Source organism: Chionomys nivalis, chromosome 8, assembly GCF_950005125.1.
Source record: "Chionomys nivalis chromosome 8, mChiNiv1.1, whole genome shotgun sequence".
NCBI lineage: Eukaryota > Metazoa > Chordata > Mammalia > Rodentia > Cricetidae > Chionomys > Chionomys nivalis.
Window position 1 is genome coordinate 53,330,005 of NC_080093.1, and position 22,339 is coordinate 53,352,343.

General features: G+C 49.5%; 1 protein-coding gene across 6 annotated transcripts in view; it reads right to left on the minus strand.

Moving 5' to 3' along the window:
• The window catches only part of Shank2 (SH3 and multiple ankyrin repeat domains 2), a 441,540-nt gene that overhangs the window by 355,640 nt on the left and 63,561 nt on the right, over positions 1–22,339 (minus strand). For all 6 annotated transcript variants that reach the window (XM_057777152.1, XM_057777154.1, XM_057777151.1 and 3 more), the window contains exons 4-6: positions 10,987–11,190; positions 9,823–9,894; positions 6,237–6,345 (exon numbers count right to left, since the gene is read on the minus strand). In XM_057777152.1, coding sequence (XP_057633135.1) covers positions 6,237–6,345; positions 9,823–9,894; positions 10,987–11,190 — 385 coding nt within the window. The remainder of the gene's footprint in view (positions 1–6,236; positions 6,346–9,822; positions 9,895–10,986; positions 11,191–22,339) is intronic.

Here is a 22,339-nt window from a genome sequence, read left to right on the forward strand (position 1 = left end):
AGGCAGATGTTTGGAGCCTGCCAAAACTTTGTTGGTAGGGCACAGTTTGATGATGCACAGATTAATGGAGATGGGTTAGTTTAGAATATAAGAGCTAGCTAGCAATATGCTTAAGCTATTGGCCAAAGAATATCGCAAATGATATGGTTTCTAAGTGATTATTTCATGTCAGGGCAGACAGGAAATGAACTAGTGGCCTCCCCCAACAAATCCTACTCTACCCCTCCATAGCCTCTGCATCAGCTCTTGCCTCCAGGTTCCCACCTGTGTGAGTTTCTGTCCTGACTGCCTTGAAGATGAACAATGATGTGGAAGTGTAAGCTGAATGAACCCTGTCCTCCCCAAACTGCTTTTTGGTCATGGTGTTTCATCACAGCAGTAGAAACCTTAAGACATACACAAAGGCTCACAACTGTCTGTAACTCCAGTTCTAAGAGATCTGATGCCTTCTTTTAAGCCTCCACTGGCACTACACACAGGAGACACACGCAGGCAAAACACCCATATGCAGGGAATAAAATAATGTAACTATTTAAAAAAAATACATTTTACCCAATCACACTAGTGCTCTAAGAGTTTCCACAAATGAGTTGAAAATAAATGTCCAAGCTGGGTATGGCAGCACACACTTGTTTTTCAGAGGCTGAGGCAGGAGGATTGCTTTGAGTCTAAGCCAGCCTGAACTATTGAGTAGGACTTTGTCTCAAAAAAATACAGAAAAAAAAAAAGAAAAGAAAAAGGAAAGAGGAAAGGAAAACATATGTTTATAATTGCTAAGAACTACATAGGATCTTCTCTCAATTCTGAGTAAACAGATTAAAAAAAAAAAACATTGAATGGGAAGAATATTATTCAGAACTACGAAGAATTGAACTGGGCCGGTGAAACGGCTCAGCAAGTAAAGTGCTTGCAGAGAAAACCTAAGAACCTGAGTTCAATTCCCAGAACCGACATGAAAGTGGAAGGTGAGAAATGACTCCACAGAGTTGTCCTCTGACCTCCACATATGTGCAGGGCACACACACACCAACACACAATTAAATAAACAAAGAGACAAACAGACACAGTGGAAATTTCGCCACAGGCGGTGAGGGGATGAAGCCAGTCTGACAACAACATACTGCTTGGTTCCCACACTGGCGTTCTAGGAAAGGAAGAGATGAAGACAGGGACATAGGTGGCCGTGACTTAGAGGAGAGGATGGTCAAGCACAAGAGGTGTTTTAATAGTAGTGGGATCCCAGAAAACTCCTGATGGTGGGTACAGGAATCACATTCTTGGCAGACCCCACAGAATGTGTGGCACCCAAGAGTAGCCCTAGTGTAAACCCTGGGCCTTGGCTGTAACAAACACATCACATGAGTACCATTTGTTAGTGAGAGGGAGGCCGGTGTGGGGTGTGTGGGATGATCCACACTCAGGGCTAGAGGTGTTTAATTGATTCTTTTGAGACATGGTCTCATTTTTCCCTGGCTAGCTTCCAACTTGCTATACAGCTGAAGATGGCCGTGAACTCCTGATCCTTTTGCCTCCACCTCCTGAGTGTTGAGACTGCAGGTAGGTACCACCACACCTGGATAATCTGCTTGTAGCTGGACTGGAACCCAACACCTCAGGCAGACAGGTTGTGTCTATATGCTCAGCCTCTGAGCTACACCCCATTGCCCAGTATGATTTTTCTGTGAGCTTCAAACTGGTTCTCTACAGACTGTAGATCCAATCCCAGGCTCATTTCTATCCAGACTGCCTTCCCTGGTCCACCTTCCACATTCGAAGGACCTTATCTTCTCCTAGCTTGTGCACTTGGTGAGCTTCTCACGCTCCCTTGGAAGCAGGCGCATAAAGGAAGAAGGATTGCAAAATAACTGGGTACCGTGTCTGGGCCTAACAACAGGCCTCTTTATTAGAGCTCCAAAGACTACCCAGATGCACCCAACTAACTAGAGGTGGGTATTTATGAACCGGCGGCGGGCTGCCTTCATTTGCGTACCTCTCACTGTCTGCAGACTCAGGTTTACAAGGTCTCACAACCCCACTCCCTCCAGACACAGCAGTTCCTGGGATATTGATCACATGCTGAGATTCATTGTGTGCCAGTCAAGACACCGACCATAAGTCATCAGACAGGCTCCCTCCACTCCCCAAGCCACAGAGCTCCACGTAAAGGCAAGTAGAATGTCCACAAAGCTTCTAATTGGGCCGTGTGGGAGCTGTACAGGGCTCCCCAGGAGTCCACCACAGTCGTGTGTGGGTGGAAACAGTGCCTCTCAAGGATGATAAAGAACTTAGCTAGAGGACACCCCCCCCCCCCGCCCCGCTGACAGCCCTGGAGCATCTCTGCTCGCAACCTCTCTCACTTGCTGGGCTGCTTGGGAGTTTTGTCAACTTGACACAAGCTAGAGTCGTCTAGGAAGAGGAAACCTCACTTGAAAAAACGCCTCCATAAGACAGGCCTGTGGACAAGCCTGTGGTACATTTTCTTGATTAATTGTTGATGTGGGAGGACCCAGACCACTATGGGAGGTGCCACCTGAGCTGGTGGTCCTAGATGCTATAAGAAGGAAAACTGGGTAATGCATGGGGAACAAGGCAGTGAGCAGCACTCCTCCATGGCTTCTGCTTCAGTTCCTGCCTCCAGGTTCCTGCCCTGACTCCCCTTCATAGTGGACTAGAAGTGTAAGCTGAAATGAACCCTGTCCTCCCCAAGCTGCTTCTGGTCACAGGGTTTGTCACATCAATGGAAAGCAGACTAGGACTGGCAGGTGGTAACCAGGTCCTAAAAGGGAGTCCAGATGAGCAAGGTGGCCCTGCAGACGCAGCAGGGCAGGGGGCTGTGCTATTCCGGGGGACTTTCCTGGAGGTTTTGGGTGCACAGCAGGTTTCCGGTGTCATTAAATAGCTGCCTTTCTCTCACCTGAGCACCCCGCAAGCTCAGAAATCCACAGCATACAGGGAAGTGATGGACTAGGTCCCCTAGGGCCGTCAGTGTGGCAGCCTTTCCAGGGCGTGGAGCTGTCATCCATCTGATGCCAGAGGTCCCACCATGGCAGAGAGCGATCCAAGGACTCCTCCACTAGGGAAGAAGCCTTCGGTCTTCTCTTCATGTTACTTGATGAAATTTATGTTTCCAGCAGCTATGGACATTCGCTACTGTTGACAGACTGCGTGGTTTGAAGTGGCGGGTCACCCCTCCAGGATTCTGAGCGCACTTGCATGGCACTCCATCCAGAATGGCTGCTGCCCCAACTATGGCTGCCCAGTGCCACTGACTCGAGGATGCAGAGCTGAGGCCGGGGCTGGTGGTTTATCTTTGTCCCAAGGAAAGCCGAATTGGAATCATAGGGAGCAAAGGTGTTGGGTGTGCAGGCAGTGTGCTGTTCAGGGAGCGACTCGGAAAGTCACCAAACCCAGCTTGGAGCTTCCAAAATATGGTGGGAATAAGCAAAGTCCGTGAGAGGAGGCAAGCACCTGTCTGGAACAAAAGTGTGGGGGCTGGGGAGAGGGCTCTGTTGGTAGTGTTTGTTGTGCAAACACGGGGATCTAAGTTCAGATCCCCTGAATCTACTGAAAAAGCCAGGCATAGCAGCATCCACTTATAATCCCACTGAGGGGGAGGCAGAGCCAGGTGGACCCTCGGGGCTCACCAGCCAGCTAGCCTAGCCTCGCTCGGGAGCACCAGGCCAGTGAGACAGTGAGAGACCTTGTCTCAAAGAAAGGGGGTGTGGACAGCTCCAGAAAGACACAAGGTTGCCCTTTGCCCTTACACCATCACCCTTACACCAGCACCTACACACACACACACACCACCACCACCATCACCACCACTAACAACAACAACAAAACTACAAATAATGATTTCTGTCAAACCCCAAACCCCAAGCCCTCTGTGGGTGAGGTAAGGGAGGGTTCTAGAATTGTGCCCCCCACCGTATGTCTGCTGCACTCTGCAGCCCCCTCTGGCTGGTACTGCCTTTGCTGGGGAGCCTAGAACAGCCACCCTTGACCAGGAACCACTTAGCATATCGGCTGCTTTTCTCCTGGTTTGCTCGTTTTTATCAGCTAACCTCCAGACTGAGCTGCAGTTGGTGCCCACGGAGGACAAGGTCCAGGGCCCCTGGGATGCCAAGAGTCCCACAGATGTGAAGATGATCTTCTTCCTCTTTCTCCTCGCTCTCTTCCTCCTTCTCCTTATTCTTTCTTTTTCTTCAGACAGGGTACATCTCTGTGACAGTTCTGGCCATCCTGGAATTTACTTTGTAGGCAAGGTTGACCTTGAACCCGCTTCTGCTTCCCAAGTGCTGGGATTAAAGGAGCACCACAAGCCCCTTCGATAAAGCCATGTCGTATTTTACTTTTAATCACCTCTAGATTATCCTATGACCAATGGATTCAGTTAAGCAGTGAGTAGGTTTCAGTCTGCTCATTAGGGGACAATGATAGAACGGAAAAGCCTGAATGCATTCAGGACAGATACACTTTTTGTTTTTCTTTTTCTTGTCAATCCTGCATGGTTGAATCAGGAGTTTCACGGAATATGAGACCCACAGATACAAGGCCGACCGTATTTCAGAGAACACAGAATAATAATCACTTGTGGGCTCAGGGCTCTGCACTCCGGGTCTCTCCTACTCAGTGCTAAGGGCGTAGAATTTCTTGGAATTTCTCTGAGTACCAGCTCCTTGCCCATCATTACTGCCTCTATTCTAGCTCCAGGTGGGGCTCAGAGAAGGCTCCACACCAACCTCTGCTTCAAAACAGTCGGTGTCAACTGGGGAGTCCAGTCAGGGTCTGGCCTGGGATGAAAGCTGCTTCGAAATCCAGAACTAGAGACACTGATGTAAAAGGGGATGGGGCAAAGGAGCCGTGGCTCCCTTTAGGAGGCAAACACGCTGAGAATAACTGACGTACAGCCATGATAAAGGCAGATACCAGACAGTACAAGGTCAGGACTCTTGAGGTCGTGGGAGCCATCCTGACACCACAATGCACATAAACTCCACCTTCTTCCCCAGGAGCTTCTACCCTGGGCTAGGGCCAGCTCTTCCAGGCACGACCTCCTCTCGGGTCCCCTAGCCAGGGCCACTGATGAGTTTTTCTCCTGGTATCTTAGACACCATCTTCATCCTCAGAAATGAGCCCTCTCCCAGTTTTCATGCTGCTCACAGATAAACCCAAAGAAACTCAGGAGCAAAGAAGCAACCCAGCTCCCCATCAGGGCTAAGATGGGGCTATGCCAGCTAGTCCAGCACCCAGTGGGGGCCACCTCAGCCTAAGGGGTCAGTCAGGCTGCTCCAAATGACAAACAGGATCCACACTTTATAAGACACCTCCATATCTTGTGTGCATGGTAATTTTGAGGTGTGACAAGAAGGCACACGGGAGCCAGCAGCGGACTTGGGTTGTCCTGTCAGGAAAGGGAGAGAAAGAGGACGAAAGGGAGGTAAAAGTACCCTGCCGCTAAGGTCAAGCATCTCCCGCATCTCCCAGATCACACACCAAGCCAAATAGACCCAAACTGCTGTGGAGAGTCCCTTGCCTTCTGCCTGCCACCTCAGCCATATCATCCCACGGCCACAGTGTTCACCAGGGCTGCGGCCAAGCTCTACCCATTGAAACCAGGAGATACTAGCAACATGGGAAAGCACTTTGGGTTGTCCTAACTGGGGAAGTTACTGGCCTCTAGTAAGACCGTGGCAGGACTCCACGAAGCAAAGGTCTACCCCACAGCAAGAACAGTCAGACCGTGTTGGCCGTGCACAGCTGAGAGCCCTCTCCCTGCCTGTGCAGCCTTCTCCCAAGGAGATTTCAAGCCTAAGGAACTCAGCATCCAGCAGGGAGCACAAGACAGGTGTGAGCACCTGCCTGTCTGTGAAAAAGCCTGCACCCAGGCGAAGGGAAAGCCCCACACATGCTACGGTGCTGCTGGTTAGCACATCCAGCTAGGGGGCTCTGCCGGAGACCCTGGGGTCAACAGGCAACAGCCAACACATGTGTAGCATCCATTCACTCTCCCTTTCCTAACATTTATGCACAGAGCACCTACTGTGTGCATGCATTGAGCTGGAGGCTCAGACAGCAAGGAGAAAACCACGGGCCTTTAGAGCAGAAGTTACATGAATGAGGAGCCACTTCAGAGCCCAGATAAAAGCCAGAACGGCGTGAGAGATGAAGAGTCACGGTAACCTGAACTCGCGCCTCACAAGAGTAGGATGAAGACCTCCTGCATGGCCACCCACCTCCAGTCTCCAGGTCATGGAAATTGGGATCCAGGCCTCTGTCCAGCAGCTTGACCAGCTTCTCCACAGAGCGATGCTGAGTGTGGTCCATAAACTTCTTCAGATTGGTCTGGAAAAGAATGAAACAGAAATGACTTGGTGAAAAATGTATTTATAAAGAGCAGGGGACATGGCTCCGTGGGCAGAGAACTTGCCTGGCATGCATGAGGCTTAAGCCTAGTACTGCACAAACTGGGTTTGTTGGTGCACACCGTTAGCGCCAGCACTCAGAAGGTGAAGGTAGGAGGATCAGAGGTTCAAGGTCATCCTTAGCTACATAGTGATTTCAAATCCAGATTGGACTACCTGTACTAAGGAAAGAAGGAGGGAAGAAGAGAGGGAGGGAGGGATCTTTATAGACTAAGAAAAGACTGTCCACTCGGAGGCACTAGTCTCCTCTGTGCAGGGTACTGCTGACCCAGAGACTCACATGGGACTGAGAGTGGGGTCAACACACAGCCAACATCATGGGCCTGTCCCGGATGAATGTCTCAGAAACTTAGCTGTTCACCACCTCTGTACCAAGGTCTCAATGTCTGTCCCTTCATAATGCACACAGTGAACTGTAATCCCTGAATAACGGTGCTAGAAATCTCTGGTCATTAGGGTGGAGCCCCGATGAATGGGGTTTATAGCCATCTAAAGAGGCCCCAGAGAGCTCATTCTACCACCACTGACAGCCATAACCTGGACACCAGGAAATCCAAATTCTCACTGTGATGTCAGACAGCCAAGAGCTCTGGAGCTGTGGGAACACCAGTCTGCCTATGGTTTTTAAGCAGGAGAGGGTTCCACATTTGGGGACGAGATGCTCTCCCATGAAGAGAGCGATCACCTGGGGCAGAGTGACAACTGAGTCTCCAGGCCCTGCTCAGACCCTCCACTCCATTCCCAGAAAGGAAGTACCTGAGGTCTCATCTGTAAAAAGGAGACTGCAGAACCCCACCCCATTAACCCCAGAGCAAAAACAGTGACACCTGCCCTGGGGGACACCTAGTCCATTCCTCAGATCACACAGGTTACCACGGAACCTCAGCCTCCCCAAGCCTGGTAGCCTGGCCACAGATCCGGAGGAGCCCAGCATCTCTCTTGGGTCCCACCCTCATCCCGATTCACAGTTTCCACAGCACAGGATAGAAGCACTGCGGTTTTTCATTTGATGATGTGCCTGGGCCTTCCAGGCATCTGCCATGGGCTGGATTCCCATCTGAACATCTTACAGTCTGGTTCTGGAACAAATGTCCAAAACCTGGAGTGTCATTTAAACTGTGGCTCATGGGCACTTTTCTTTAAATTCACAAGTATTTGTATCTACACATTAAATAACAGCAGCAATAATAAAAACAGAGAAATCCTCAGATGCTGGGTCAGCCATATCCATGTAGATTCCAGGATCAGGGCAGAAAATACATAAGGAAAGCCTGGACCATACTTGGCCAGAACACAGCTGAGAAGCCAAGGACAGTGGGGAGGGATATACCAAAGGACAGGGAACCAAGTGATGCTCATCTGCCAGCTACCAATGGCTAACGTAAACATAAAATTAAAACAATTTTGGTCAGAGAGGCCATAGAGGCCCTTAAAACAATACAGGCGGTTGCCCTTTGTCTTGGTTGTTAATCAGAACTAGACGATGAGACCCTAGGGCTGAAGAGACGGCTTGGCTTGTTTCATGATGCACAGAAATCAAGCTGGACCTGACCTGGGCACTTCCTCCTAGGCAGCTAGCTTTCATGATTCTAAAAGGTTATGAAATAGCCTTATCTAGGGCAAGATAAGGCACCAACGGTCTTTCCCAGCTATAAATTCTATGAACCATGGCGTCAATCTTCTGGGCAATAGAATCATAGTAGCATAACAGTTATGGGAATAACCAACCACTCCTTGGTTGGCTCTGAGGCCCACTCCACAGTAGGAGTCCAAGCCTAGTGCTGTAAACTATGCCAAAAACACAAGGTAGGGGAAGTCGTCAGTTCTAGGAAGGAGATACTATAGCTTTACTAAATTGACATAGCATCAAGTTATCCATTTGGGCCCATAAACCAGTGTTTCTCAACCTGTGGATCAACAAGCCCCTAGAGAGCAATGACACAGGGGTTGCCTATGACCATCAGAAAACAACGATATTTACATTATAATTCATAACAGTAGCAATATTAGAGTTATGAAGCAGCAACGAAAATAATTTTATGATTGGGGGTTCACCACAAATTGGAAACAGTATTAAAGGGATGCAGAGTTAGAAAAGTTGAGAACCACTGCACAAATAATGCTTCTCTCAGTCTTAATCAGAGAAGCCCCTCCTCTTCTTTGTGACTGCACAGCTGCTGAGAATGAGTAACTGCTCACTGCTCAGCCTGAGATGAGACTTTAGCACTATCCCCTCTAAGGCTCAGGGAACATTATGGAAGACCGGGAGGAAAGAATGTAAGAGCTGGAAGATAGGGAGAAGGGCTGCACAGTGCCATCTCCTGGGAAGGCACAGACATTGCAGCCTTGAACTCGCAGCTGTGGCTGCCTGATGTCAGGACAACAGTGGGTTAGACAACAGAGGGCTCTGGCCGACCCCTCATTGCTGCACTATTTGCAGATACATTCAAGGAAATGGGGGAGTCACTGGCTTCAGTCGTGAATCCACCGGTGACCACCCCACCAGGCTCCAGTGGACAGACTTCACCCACTGGTCATACAGATGGTCCTAGAGGAACGAGATTGGCAGGGAGTATGGGGGCTGAAAGGGATGAGGGGGGGAGAAGACAGGACTGTAGAGCAATGAGAATGCATTTATACAGCATGCGACTGTCAAATAACTACTTAATTTTTAAAAAATTAACTGAAGACAAGAGAATGAAACCCACAGTAGAAACCCTGCATCCATCGAGAAATAAGGAACTGTGGGTTGTGAAAGCCGTGTGCACCCTCCACTGGAAGGCAAGCACCAGGCATCCCAGGGGTATCTAAAGGGAAGTAGTGTCCACCCCATGCCCTTCAGGCTCCACCCACATGCCCCAGGATCATTGCTTCCAGTTTCATGCATGCTCCTGGCTCACATGGCCTCACTGATATGTCTGGGGTGCATGTCACAGGTACTCACTGTGACTTCATTGGGCACAGTGCCCTCTAGCTAGCATAGCCCTCTCCTCCCATTGCTGCCAGCACTTCCTGCCTTTTTAAGGTCTGTTCTTATGAGGCAGCAACAGAAACCAGAGGTAGCGTTCAGCAGGCACCCCTTTCTTCTACCTCACCACATCCCTCTGTATCACTGTACTGCTGCCTTTCAACCTTTCTGGGGCACCAGGGGGTGGCAACCCTCTGTTCAGTCTCCATCAGCCTCCCTGAGCCACCTTGCTGACTGCTGTCTGGCTAAGTCTCCAGCCATGTGCATGGGGAGGCAGCGCCATCCACCTGCATGCCCCAGCCTGGCCTCATCCCACAGGTAGGTATGCAGGGGCTACTCCCAAGGGATTGAGCCCGCCAATGACAACACAGCAGGATCAGAGGTGACCTGATGGGGTGGAGGAAGGATTACCCACCCCGCCCCCCATACCTTTGTGTGGAGCCTAGCCAGCTGCTTCTCATCCAGGTTGGACTGCTTGTACACACGCTTCTTATAGCGAAACTGTCAGGGAAACAAGTAGAAGATTGCAGGTGACCAGATGTCAGACAAGGGTGTTCAGAGGAAAAGTGACCTCGCCAAGCACACGGCACCCCAGTTTTAACCAAGACACTTGGATGTGCTGCATAGCCCATCCTCCAAGAGACCCACCATCCAGCAGCCATCAGGACATGGGGCAGTCTCTCAGCTTCCCAGTCCCCAGCTGGTACAGAGGGTACGATGGACGGACACATCACTAGTGTAGCCTCATCCTGCCAGATCCCAGTCTGTGGGAATCCACCTGCCCTCAGTTGGTCTGGGCATCCCATGCACCCCTCTGCTCAGGATCAGAGGCTCCCACTGGCTCCTCATGACAGTGCTGCCTGCTTGGGATTGGAAATTTCATTGCAGAGAAGTGGGCTTGGAGTTGGTAACAACGCGCCCAGGCACGTGGTGTCCCAGCCGTCAGCTTTATCACATGCCCTCTCCTCCCAGACACCCAGACCTGACACTGCAGAGGGTTCAGGAAGAATGCCGAGGGGAGGGGCATGACTGAAATTTTGAGAGGAAAGATGAAGCCCTCTCTTTGCTAAGTGCCTCTGAATTAGTCACTTTTCCCACATCAGCCTCAATTTCCTTATCTGTCTCACAAGGACAGCGACACCAGAGGGCTCCAGAGTAGAATGACCTTCCTGAACTCAGGTCACTGTGCCTTCTTTCTGACCTCCTCTGAGACTGTCATACTGCAAATAGCGCATATAAACGGTGGAACTGGAGGGAGCAGTGCCAGGATGGAGGATGCCCACGCTGGACAGCAACGCTGCAGTTCTGCATCCTGCTCCTGCGCACTTCCAGATGCCGCCACAAACTCAGCACTCGTTTTTGTCTAAAGCTAATCACACTGCTGGTCCACATTCCCAAAGCCACCAAGAAGCACCATCAGGTACCTATCATACACATACACACCTAACAGGGATGGTCCAAAGATCCAGACTTTAACTACAGGGTGCGTAATTTTCTAATCCGAAACAAACAGTGACCTGGCTAAGAGGCTGCCCTCAGCTGTACCCAGGTTGCACAGCGCCAGCTCTCACAAAGTCACACATGGCTGCTTACCTCCAGGGAAGGCACACCCTGGCCCGTGGGCTGTGGGTATTCCCGCAGCAGCCGTTCCTCATCCAGGAACTTGCCGTCCCGCCCATTGCTGGCCGGCTGGAAGAGCCCATAGTTGAGTACATCCTTCAGGCCTTGGTTCAGGGTACACAAGATTCGCTGCTTGGCCACCCACACGGTGGCATCTGGGTTAAATCGAATGCACTTCTGTGGGGGAGATCAGAGACATGGGTCAGGGATGCCAAAGGTCATCAGAACCACCAACCTGGGCACAGGATCAAAGGAGTCCTGCTCCTTCTGTTCCTGTCCTCTCTGCCCCAAAGCAAAGTTTACCTTTGCCTTGAGAACAGAGAGGCTGGGGAAAGCAAGACAAATCAACCAGGCTGGGAGTCAGTGGAGTGCCTGCCATCGAAGCATGGGACCTAAGCTGGAGCCCCAGAACCCACACTGGGGAGATAAACAAGTTAATCCCATGACTCCCTGAGCAGCCAGTCTAGGACTGACATCAAGATTATCTTATGCACATATACGCACGGCAGCACACACACACACACACACACACACACATGATTGCACTGTGATGGCAAGAACATTCATTGAGAGTCTCAGCTCAGCACAGCTGTCCCTAAGATATCCTGGGGCTTACAGGACCCCCTCTGAATCTCCAGATCTATGGGCACTCAGGTTCCTCATCATGACATGTTTTTAAACTTCCACACGTCCTCCCAAATGGCACAGCATTGCCATCTACAAAGTTCATGTTTGAGAACTGCAATAGAGTTAGCAAGAAAAATAAATGTCACTTCTGTTTTCAGGCATTCACAGGTGTTCTGGGACACATGCGGCCCACAGGACACAGGTTGGATAGACTGCATGATTTCCTATTTGCTCTTAACGCCGAATAGATACACTCTACATCAGTGCAAACGTCACATTCCATCCCGATGAAGATAAAATCATTTTGTGCACGATTCTCAATCCACCTACATGGAACCCCTGGGGCAGCAGCCGACTGTACAACAGTGCCACTTGAGGTGTGCATGGCTTGCTCTCTGGCAACTGGGACACAGAGGACATGTTGTCTGGGGGCCTGAGGGATGAGTGCTTTCACATCACCAACACTGTCTCCAAACAGAAAATCAGAACTGTATGCACTATACAGCTGGTGAGATGGCTCTGCGGTAAAAGGTGAAGACTGGCGTTCAGATCCCTAGAACTTATATAAATGGCAGGTGGGTGTGGCAGACACCTGTAATTCCAGCCTCAGATGTCAGAATCAGTGCATCCACCAGAGCAAGTTGGCGAGTGACAAGAGCCCTATGGGTGAGCTCTGGGTTTGACTGATAGACCCCTAGACCCTGCCTCAGTAAATAAGGTGAAAGAGCAATCAAGGATGATTCTAGACATCAACCTTGGGCACTCATGTGCTCATTCATATGCAAGCATGCATGCGTACGAACACACCACATACACATACATGAAAACCAAAAACTCAACCCATATGTGCCACTTAAAGAGCGAGGGCTGGCAATCATGAGAAACTACTTGATCAGGTTGGGGGGGGTATTAAACAAATTACTGCAAGAGGCAGTTTCTTAAATGGTTAAACAGTACCAACGGGGCCTCCAAATCCATCACCCACACTCCAAAAAATGCATCTCGTCCTCTGAGAACTGGAATAGTGACAACTTGGTTGTGTTCCCAGTGGCCTTCTGTGGCACTCCTTGGAAGTCAAGGAAAGACAAGGCAAGACTAGGTCTGTGTCTAACCAAGATGTCTCATGTGTGTTGGATTAAAATTGGTTTCTACTGTTCAGCATAGCAGGGGTGCCAGGGTGTGCTTTCCTACTGCGAAGACAGGTAGGAAGAGCTGAGGGCTGGCTGAAAGATGCTAGAATTAATGCTTAGCAAGGGGATTCTGTGTGTGCTTGCCTCAGGATTCATAAGGCCTTGCTGCCTTCAGAATCCAGTCACTGAGCACCAGGTTCTCAGAGTTGCAGAATGGCTCAGCTGCTGTCAATCCTGAACACTGGTCTAGCAGCTACAGCCCCAGCCAGGGAAGCTGACACCCTACACATGAATGAACACTCCCGTTGGCCCCTCTCAAGTGTCACTGGCTGAGTTCAGGGTGACCCTCTGACCTTCCTGGGTTACAAGACCTGGTGGGACCAGTAGTTCCTTCCAGCGAGGAACCACATGTTCCCCCCTCCATCCATCGTGGCTGGGTGAGAACCCTCCGTGATCTTGACACAACAAAAGCGTGATAAGAGATACAGCCTCCTGGGGCTGCTGGGAAGCCACCACTCCCAGTTCAGGAATCATTGCAGGATTCGGGTTACATTACACAGATGGGCCGTCCCTCAGGTGCCCTCACACCCACATTACAGAGCACTTTCCCGGCCCTCCCCATAGCTGACAAGCACCTGCCAACTGGCAAGTGCCTAGAAGGGTCCAAGGCTGTGTGCCGCCTCCCAGAGGATTTGTCTGCCATTGTAGGTTACACAAAGACTGACGCTCACTGCCATTTGGTGGGCAGAGCAGCGAGGTCCAGTCTGTGCCTCCCAGGTGCAAGAGGCAACCCTGAGAAGCAAAGCAGCAGCACTGGAAAGCACTAGAGCTGCCACATGGAGACCCCTCTGGAAAGAACAGGAGTTCAGAGGTCAGCAAGACCTGAGTCTTCCACCCACCAGCTGGACAAGCCTACTAATCTGCCCCGTGTTGATTCCTCCGTCAAACTCTGGACCTCACTCCGACCGCATGGCAGCCAGAAATAAATGTGGCCATAAGCAACATTACCTATCAAGGGCTATGCCCCCCCCAAAAAGGCAGTGGTCTATTTAGAAATGGAGTTTTTACAGGTGTAGTCAATTAAGATGGGGCTGTACTGGAGGATGGTGTGCCTGACCCAATACCGTGGCATTGTAGAGATGGCAAATGTGAAGGACACAGAAGGTGCATAGGATGGACGCTTCAGGAAGATAATAGGGGTGATGTTCCTAAAAGGCTAAAAAGATAAAGGTCTCCAGCAAATCTCCAGAACTGGAGAGTGGGACAGAGGCTTCCTGGGAGCATCCTGGGGAATACCTGTTAGCCCCTTGATCTCAGACACCTGAACTCAGAGGACTCCTGAGCACATTTGTTGGCTTGGCCACCTAACCTGGGGTCAGATGCAACAGCTGCGTGAAGAAACAAACACTTGCTGCTGACCTTTAAATCTTGACTGTCAACTGGATGTGAATCACCTAGGAGACACACATCTGAGCAAGTCAATTAGAGTGATTCTGGAGAGGCTTGCCAGGTGGTGGCAGTGATGGCGATGGTGGTGTTGGTAATGGTGACAGTGACATAGATGGTGAGTAATGATGACAGCTGTAGTGGTTTGAATGGGAACGGCCCCTACAGGCTCATGTGTTTGAATGCTTAGTTCCTAGATGGTAGAACTGTTTGGGAAGGATTAAGAGATATGGACTTATTGAAGGAGGTGCATTACTGGAGTGAGCTTTAGGGTTTCAAAAGACTCTTGCCATTCCTGGTATGTTCTTGAACATTCTCTCTCTTGCTCACGCTCTCTCTCTCTCACTCTGCCTCATAGTCTTAGTTGGGGTTCTATTACTGTGATGAGACACCATGACCATAGCAACTCTTATAAAGGAAAACATCTATCTTGGGCTGGCTTACAGTTCAGGAGTTTAGTCCATTAGCATCATGGCAGGAAGCAAGGTGGTATGCAAGCAGACATGGTACTAGAAAGGTAGCTGAGAATTCTACATCCATATTGGCAGGTGATGGAGGAAGGTCATTGGTTAACTAATAAAGGAACTGCCTTGGCCCATTTGTAGGCCAGCCCTTAGGAAGGTGGAGTAAACAGACAGAATGCTGGGAGAAAGAAGCCGAGTTAGGAGTCGCCGTGATTCTCCCATTCCAGACAGACGCAGGTTAAGATCTTTCCTGGTAAGCCAGCTCGTGGTACTACACAGAATATTAGAAATGGGTTAGATCAATATGTAAGAGCTAGCCAATAAGAGGCTGGAACTAATGGGCCAGGCAGTGATTAAAAGAATACAGTTTCCGTGTAATTATTTCGGGGCATAAGCTAGCCATGCGGGCGGCTGGGTGTCGGGGACGCAGCCCTGCCGCTCATATTACTACAGGCAGGCAGCAGCAAGAGCAAGGGACCCTGGACCTGACTCGGGCATCTGAAACCCCAAAGTCCACCCACAGTGATACTCTTTCTCAAACAAGGCCACACCTACTTCAACAAGGCCACAACTCCTAATGACACTCCCGAAGCATTCACAAATATAAGTCTATGGGTGCCATTTCTTATTCACACCAGCACACCCATGGTTGTAGATCAAGATGTAAGCTCTCAGTTGTCCTTCACTCTGTCTCATGGACTCCTACCCTCTTAGACCACAAGCCGAATGAAACCCTTTCATTTATAACTTGCCTTGATTGTGGTGTTTCATGACAGCAATAGAAAAGTAAGAACGGGCAATGATGGTGATAAGGATCACGGTGAAGATGATGGCAATGTTGTTGATGGTGATGATGTAGATGATCTTGATGGTAATGATGGTGATGGTAGTATCAGTGCTGGTGATGTAATGAGAGTGGAGATGGTAAGGGCAATGACGACGACAGTCACCACAGTACTGTTGACATCCAGGATCCCAACACATCAGACATGTAATATCTCCATCCACATTCACCATAGCCATAGGTGAATATTTTCATTACTACATTAATAGTGTTATTCTAACATTCTAAACAGGGAAGCTGAGCCTCAGATACCTAAGCAAGTGCCCCAAAGGCACATACCTAGGAGAAGAGGGGACTTACTCTCAACCCATGTCAAGTCTGCCCAGCTACCAAGACCCTCCAGAACTGACACATTATACTCCTCCATATCCGATCACACCAACTACAGCACAAGCAAAGCAGAAAGGCGCCAATAATCATATGCTATCCAAGGAAAGTGATGTTCAGGACACGCCTACATTTAGGGAAACACTATTTTCTGCTCAGATTTTCCAGTTTCTAGTAAACTTGTCCAATGTTGGACATTTATACCCCCAGAGGACACAGTTTAGTCCCTGTAAAGAAGGACAAAGTTTGGAAAATCGAGCATCTTCTTTAAAACATAAACATAATAGAGGTCTGTACACTGGTGCTGGGGATCTAGCTGGAACTGTACTGTGGCTGTCACCCATGTTGGTACCTACGGCAAGCACATGAACACAGAGGAGAGCCCTCTAGGCTGGATTCAGGATGCCGAAACAGAGAGTCCTCAGAAGGACAACCAAACATTGGAATGAAGAGGTCTACTCCAAAATAAATTCTCAGAACTAAAAACACTTGGAAGGAGCCCCCTCCTAAGTCATCATAACTAGCTGGAAACCAAGTGTTCAAATATATGAGCCTGGGGAGAATGTTTCACACCTAAATTGTAACAACCCTAAATCAACCATCAATGATACCCAAGCTTACCATGAGCTTCCATACCAGTACACCCTGCACTCACATTATCCTTGTCCCCTGTCCCCTACCCATCCTTAGCCTCACTCCTAATATCAACAACAGAAGTAGGGACAAACTCTTTGACATGAGACTCCTCAGCCTGCCCTACTCCCCTCCTAAGTCTTCTGTCACTCTGGTTTTATCTATGGCCTAAGTACTGGAGTCCCCACATGTCCCTCTTCTACCAAACAGATAGCTGTCCTTCCTCACCAAGTCACCAACAACATCTGCCAATACACAGTCCTGTTTCCCTCTCAATCTCAGAAACACCCAGCATTCAGCTGATCCTAGTGCTCCCAACTCCTCCTGAGCTGCTTGGAGATGAATAGGGGGATGAGGGAGGAAGAGAGGTTCTGACTTTTCTATATCACCTCACTGACGTTTTCAAATGCTGCGGAATTGACCTGTGTTGGGGCGAGGGGCAGAACATTTCTGAAGAGAATTATCCTAATAGAATCAAATGGGGTGGGATGAGTTGACTCCGCAGCTTGTGATAATGGCTTCACAGTGAAGTGATGATCAATACCTTATCTCACTTAGTTATAGAAATGCTCCCGAGTGGGGCAACAATGGCACTGTAGGGAGTTTGAATGTGATGTCCCTCATTTGAATACTTGCTCCCCAGTTGGTGGTGCAGTTCGGACAGTTTAGGAGGCATGGCCTTGCTGGAGGAAGTATGTCATTGTGGGATGGGCTTTGAGAGTTAAAAGACTTGCACCATTACTCCTTCATTCTCTCTGCTTCTCGCTTGCAATTCAAGATGTGAGCTCTGAGCTTTCAGCTCCAGCTGCCATGCCTCCACTTGGCCATCATGGATGTGTGTCCCTCTGGAATCATGAACCCAAACAAACTCTTTCTTCTCTAAGCTGCTTTGGTTGGGTCAGGTGTTTTATCACAGCAATCAAAAAGTAACGAATGCACCCATCAAAATCTACAAGCTACAAGGGTGAGCCAGGGGTGGTCGTGATGCTGAACAGTGTGGGATACAGATACTTCCATCCATGAAGTTCATGGTCAAAGTCAAACTCAAGATGAAGTGTTGTAATGTAAGAGCAGTCAGAGCCCCTCCCCCTCTAAGCCTCAGACATCTTTGATGGCACCCACATATCTGCTCTTGTATTTGGTGATCATGCATCCGAAAGTGTTCTGCAAGATGTGAGCCAGAAACTGAACTATTCAGGCACAGGTAGCAAGAAGCCAGTATGCATGCAGACAGGTTGAGAAGACACCCAGGCGCTGGGTCTGCCTCTCAGTTTAGGGCAGGAGCTTTGGAAGCCACCAAAACAAATCTCCCACACCGTGCTTGCTGGCCATTGCCTGGCAACCCAATTTGCAAGGGTAGGGTTCAAGGGGTCTTAATCTTTGGCAAATGCAACAGAAAAGCCCCAGCCTCCGTGTTTCAGTTTCTCACTGTGCATTAGTTTGTTCCCACAGCAGCAGAGCAGTAGCCAACATGGCACACATCCAGAACCCCCCATCCTGGGAGCTGGAAGTCCCAGATGGAGGTGTCCCAGCACTGGATCCTCCTGAGTCCTATCTTCTTGGTTTGCAGGTGGAGTCTTCTTCCTGTCTTCACAGGGTTCCCCTGTGTCTGGTCCCCACCTCTTTTTAGGACCCCAGTCATGTGGATCAGAATCACTCCTACTGACCTTATTGTACCCCAATCCCCTCTTGAAAGCCCTTCTAGCTCCTAGTGTCAGGATCCCAACATAAGCACAGAAGAGGTCAAATCTATCCTATAGCATTTTGACTGGATGACCAAGCGCAAATATCTACAGCCCACAGAGGACACATGCCCACAGTGAGGGTTGAGGGGCATGTCTGCACTGACTGCCAGCCCGTGTGAATGAACATTAGTGGGACACAAAACACAGTGCTGGATTCCTGTACATAAGTGTTCTGAGTCACAGCAGCATTGTGGGCAAAGCCAGCTAGTGTGCCCATGTTCATCTGGGGCCTGGAACAAGCGAGTCCATGAGACCGCAGTGAAGGTGAGGAAGCGTCTAGACAAAGCAAGGAAAAGCAGTAAATACTACGCCATATGGATATGTCTCATTATAGTGGGCAGCCCGTATGGGAAGATCAACAACTCCAGGCTAGAATCACACACATACTCTACGGTCCCTGCCTCCTCCATCTCTGTGAACTCTGGTTCCTTGAGTGAGACTTAAATCACCCACTTATACCATGGAACCCAGCAAAAATCAAAAGAACTTGATGACAAGCATTTAAGGAAAGGGGTCTAAGGTAGCTAGGGCAATCACCAGAGACGGAAACACGGTCCCTAGCATAGATCACACCACAGCGTGAGTGTGGACAGAGCACTCCCGGTGTGCTCCTAACATACTACTGACGAGGGACTGCATTTCACACACACACACAAAACCACTACGCAGTGAGCATCCACATCATCGCTGACTTCTTCATTATCCTGTGTGTGTGTGCACGTGTGTGCAGGTGCACATATGTACAGGTGCTGGTACAAGACCCATTCCTCTCATCAGCCTGGAACTCACTGATGAGGCAATGCTGGCTGGCCAGTGAGCCTCCGGGATCTATCTATCTACCTGTCACTGCCTCCAGGGAGCTGGGATTCCAAGAGTATACCACTATGCCTGGCTTTTAAATGTGGATGATGGGGATTGAACTCAGATCCTTGAACTTTCAAGGCAAGAATTTTACAGACTGAGCCATCTCCCCAGCACTCGCAATGTATTTGGATAACCTGTGTTGAATACAGGCTTAGTGGAAGCTGAGGCAAGGTGCACTGAGGAAGATTTTGCCCTGGCTGGCTGGCTATCTGCAATCTGTATTAGCGGCACCTCTGAAAAACAGCAGTCCAAGGTCAGCCCATGCTGTGACTAACTCACAAATGCGGCTGTCCAAATGAAATGGTTTCGCCTTGGGCAAAGGCCCATCAATCACAATGGGACGTGTGGCAGTCAGTGCCCAATCATGACTGGGGCCAACACCTGAAGCTTGACACAAGGACATTAAGGGGAACTGGTGACCTTGACCTAAAACGGCAGACTAGCATCAAGATGCTGAAGTCCAAGGGCCTGGCTCACGCTTCGGAGAATTTGATGAAGGAGACCGTGGCTGCGGATTCCCTTTTCCAATTAGAACATTTCCAATTGCAGAAGCTTAACTGCAGCCATCTGATGCCGTGGCGAAGCCTCTCCTACTGTCAAGGTGAGGCTGGAGGGAGAGGCCCACCAGAGCTCGTGTGCTCCTTGAAGATGAATTAATTTTCCTCCTCAGCAGCTCTTCAGGCAGAGATGTCACAAAGTACACAGACTCTGATCATGGTAGCCAGGGTAAAAGCCAAAAACTGAAGTGAAGAGACTGCCCTGGGTGACAGTCACGATGCACAGACAAAGTGCTCACCCTCCTGCTCTCCCGGGCTGTTCTAAAGGTAATAACACCCTTGCCTCCCTCTTACGTGGGACACTCCAAACCTTCACGTTTCCGGAGCCACACAGCTGCCAGGAACTGGAACTCTGGGAACCCTGAGGTTTTTCTCCTGAGCTACAAGTCCCCCCCCCCCAGTAACACAGAGCGAAGGGGGGAGATTAGTCTAACACAGCTCATTGGGAGGAGAGAGGCAGGCCAGACAGGAACAAATTACAGGCAGGAAGTGGTGGAAGGAGTTGGGGGTGGGGGTGGGGGGCGAGTTCACCCACCAGAGAAGAGACAAAGTGGGAACAGCCAACTGAGAAAGAGTCAGAGACAAGATGAGGGGATCCTGAAAATCAAGCTCTTAGACTGTCACTGGGGACCCATTAAGAGGGAGCTGTTTCCTTCCCGTTATAAATATGGAACCTACATCCAGGAAGAGACACACCATTGTTCTTCCCCTAACAATGAATCCAGTAGAGCCAGACAATCACCTGACCAAGGGAACACCTCTCAGGAAAGCTCATTTACCGTGAAAATGATATGGGAGGAATAATTATCCCTTTAATGAGATAGTATATTTTTCTTTCCCAGCTCTCTGTGAAGTTCCTAGGTTTGGTTAGGTCCGCTCACCTGAACACTGACTCAGAAACATGTAACTTTTCCTCTTCCTTCCCTCTGTCCCTTTCTTTTGGACTCTGGCCAAAGCCTCAGGGAGCTTTCTCTAGCACCCTGGATCTTTTTCTCTGACATCCCCTTGCTACCACACAGCTGTTTTTCCTACATGTGTCTGTTAACAAACAGCACAGTTGTCTTCTCTAGCTCCCTCCACTGGGCAAGTACCTAGATCCACAGCATGCCTACCTTGGGGGCTTTCTTTAAAATACTAATAAGATGAACCTCCAGCTTTTTTCTGTGCCTGTTCTTAAACTCTTTTATTAACACTACTAAGGATTCCGAGGGGGGCTCCAACTTCCCTCGTCACATGTGACAACCCCAATTTCTGATAACACTGTTAGGTCTCAGGCCCTCCATATATACAGAAATGAGCTCAGAAGGATTTCTGGCGGCTAGATAAAAGCCAGCGTTCCTCAGGAACTTGTGAAATATGTTTTCTGTCCCCAAGCAGCCTCCCTTGCCCCTGGCAGGAGGGACCTGGCTGTCCTCCAGTGACAGGCACTTGTGGTAGCATCAAAACCCATGCTGGCGGCCAGGCTCCTCAGTCCCTATTCACAAGTACTTCCTATATGTTTCAAAGCCCCCCACACTGGCTCTTCTCACCCCCCCCTCTACCCTAAACCCCTTCTAGCTCTCAAAATTCCCTTCCCCCAGCTACCCATCCTCCTTATAACCCAGCCACTCTTGCTATTCTCTCCCTTGCTATCTCCCTGCCCTCTTGCTATCTCTATAGCTCGGTTTCTCGAATTCTTGCTATTCTCTTGCATCCTTGCTATTCCCTATCCCTCTCCATCTCCACTACTCTCTCCCACTTCCCTAGCCCTGGCCAGGTCCAGTTTGCTCTCTTTTTCTCTCCGCTCTGAACAATTCCAGATGACTCTGGATGGCTCCTCTCTCTTATTCATAATAAAAACCTTTCCCGTCATGGAGTGGCCATTTCAGCTGTGTCTTAACTGTGCCCCCTCACATACAAACACAGGCACAGTGAAGATGTTAGGAGACAACTCTGCCCTCAGCTTTCACAGGATGATTGGATCACCTTCCTGATGACTCGCCATGGAACACCAGCAGAGAAGGTGCTACATGCTCTTTGCTTAACCTGGCCTCTGAGCCTCAGCATTCCACCCCCATGTGGGATTCACTGCGTTTTTTGTATAGAATTTGGGTAATTCCAGGACAAGATTACCATTCCCAGAAGTTAATTTCTCCAAGAGAATTAAGTGGGAATTAGCCATGAACTTAAGCAGAAAAGCACGCCACGCTGGCTGATTATGTCTGGGCTCCAAGACCCCTGCAAGTTAGGTCACCTGACCTTGCATATAACACTCCAACCTAACATCCAGCAGAGGAAGAGGCAGCTCGGGATCCTTACAACACAAAGAAGAGACGAGGCTCAGCCAATTTTAGTTGTTTGAAAATGTTAGATACGAAAATCAAGTCCCTCTCCACCTGACGCAATGGAGCGTAAGAGAGGACTATTAGCCACAGGATCAAGGTCACCTTTCCTCGATTCCCTGTGTTATGGGGCCTGGGGCCTCAGCTCTCTTTCAAACAACTATGAGACACCAAATTCCTGATGAATGCTGTGAAGTGGAACTGCTCGGATGAAGCACAGGGGAACGGGTTACCCTGCTAAGCACCACAGGGTAGATGGGGACGGGGGTTTCCTTGGGTTTTAGCAATGAGATAATGAAACCCTGAAGGCAGTCAGACTCCATGCCTTCTTCCTCTCTCAGCAGTGATTCAGCTATCCACAACAAAGC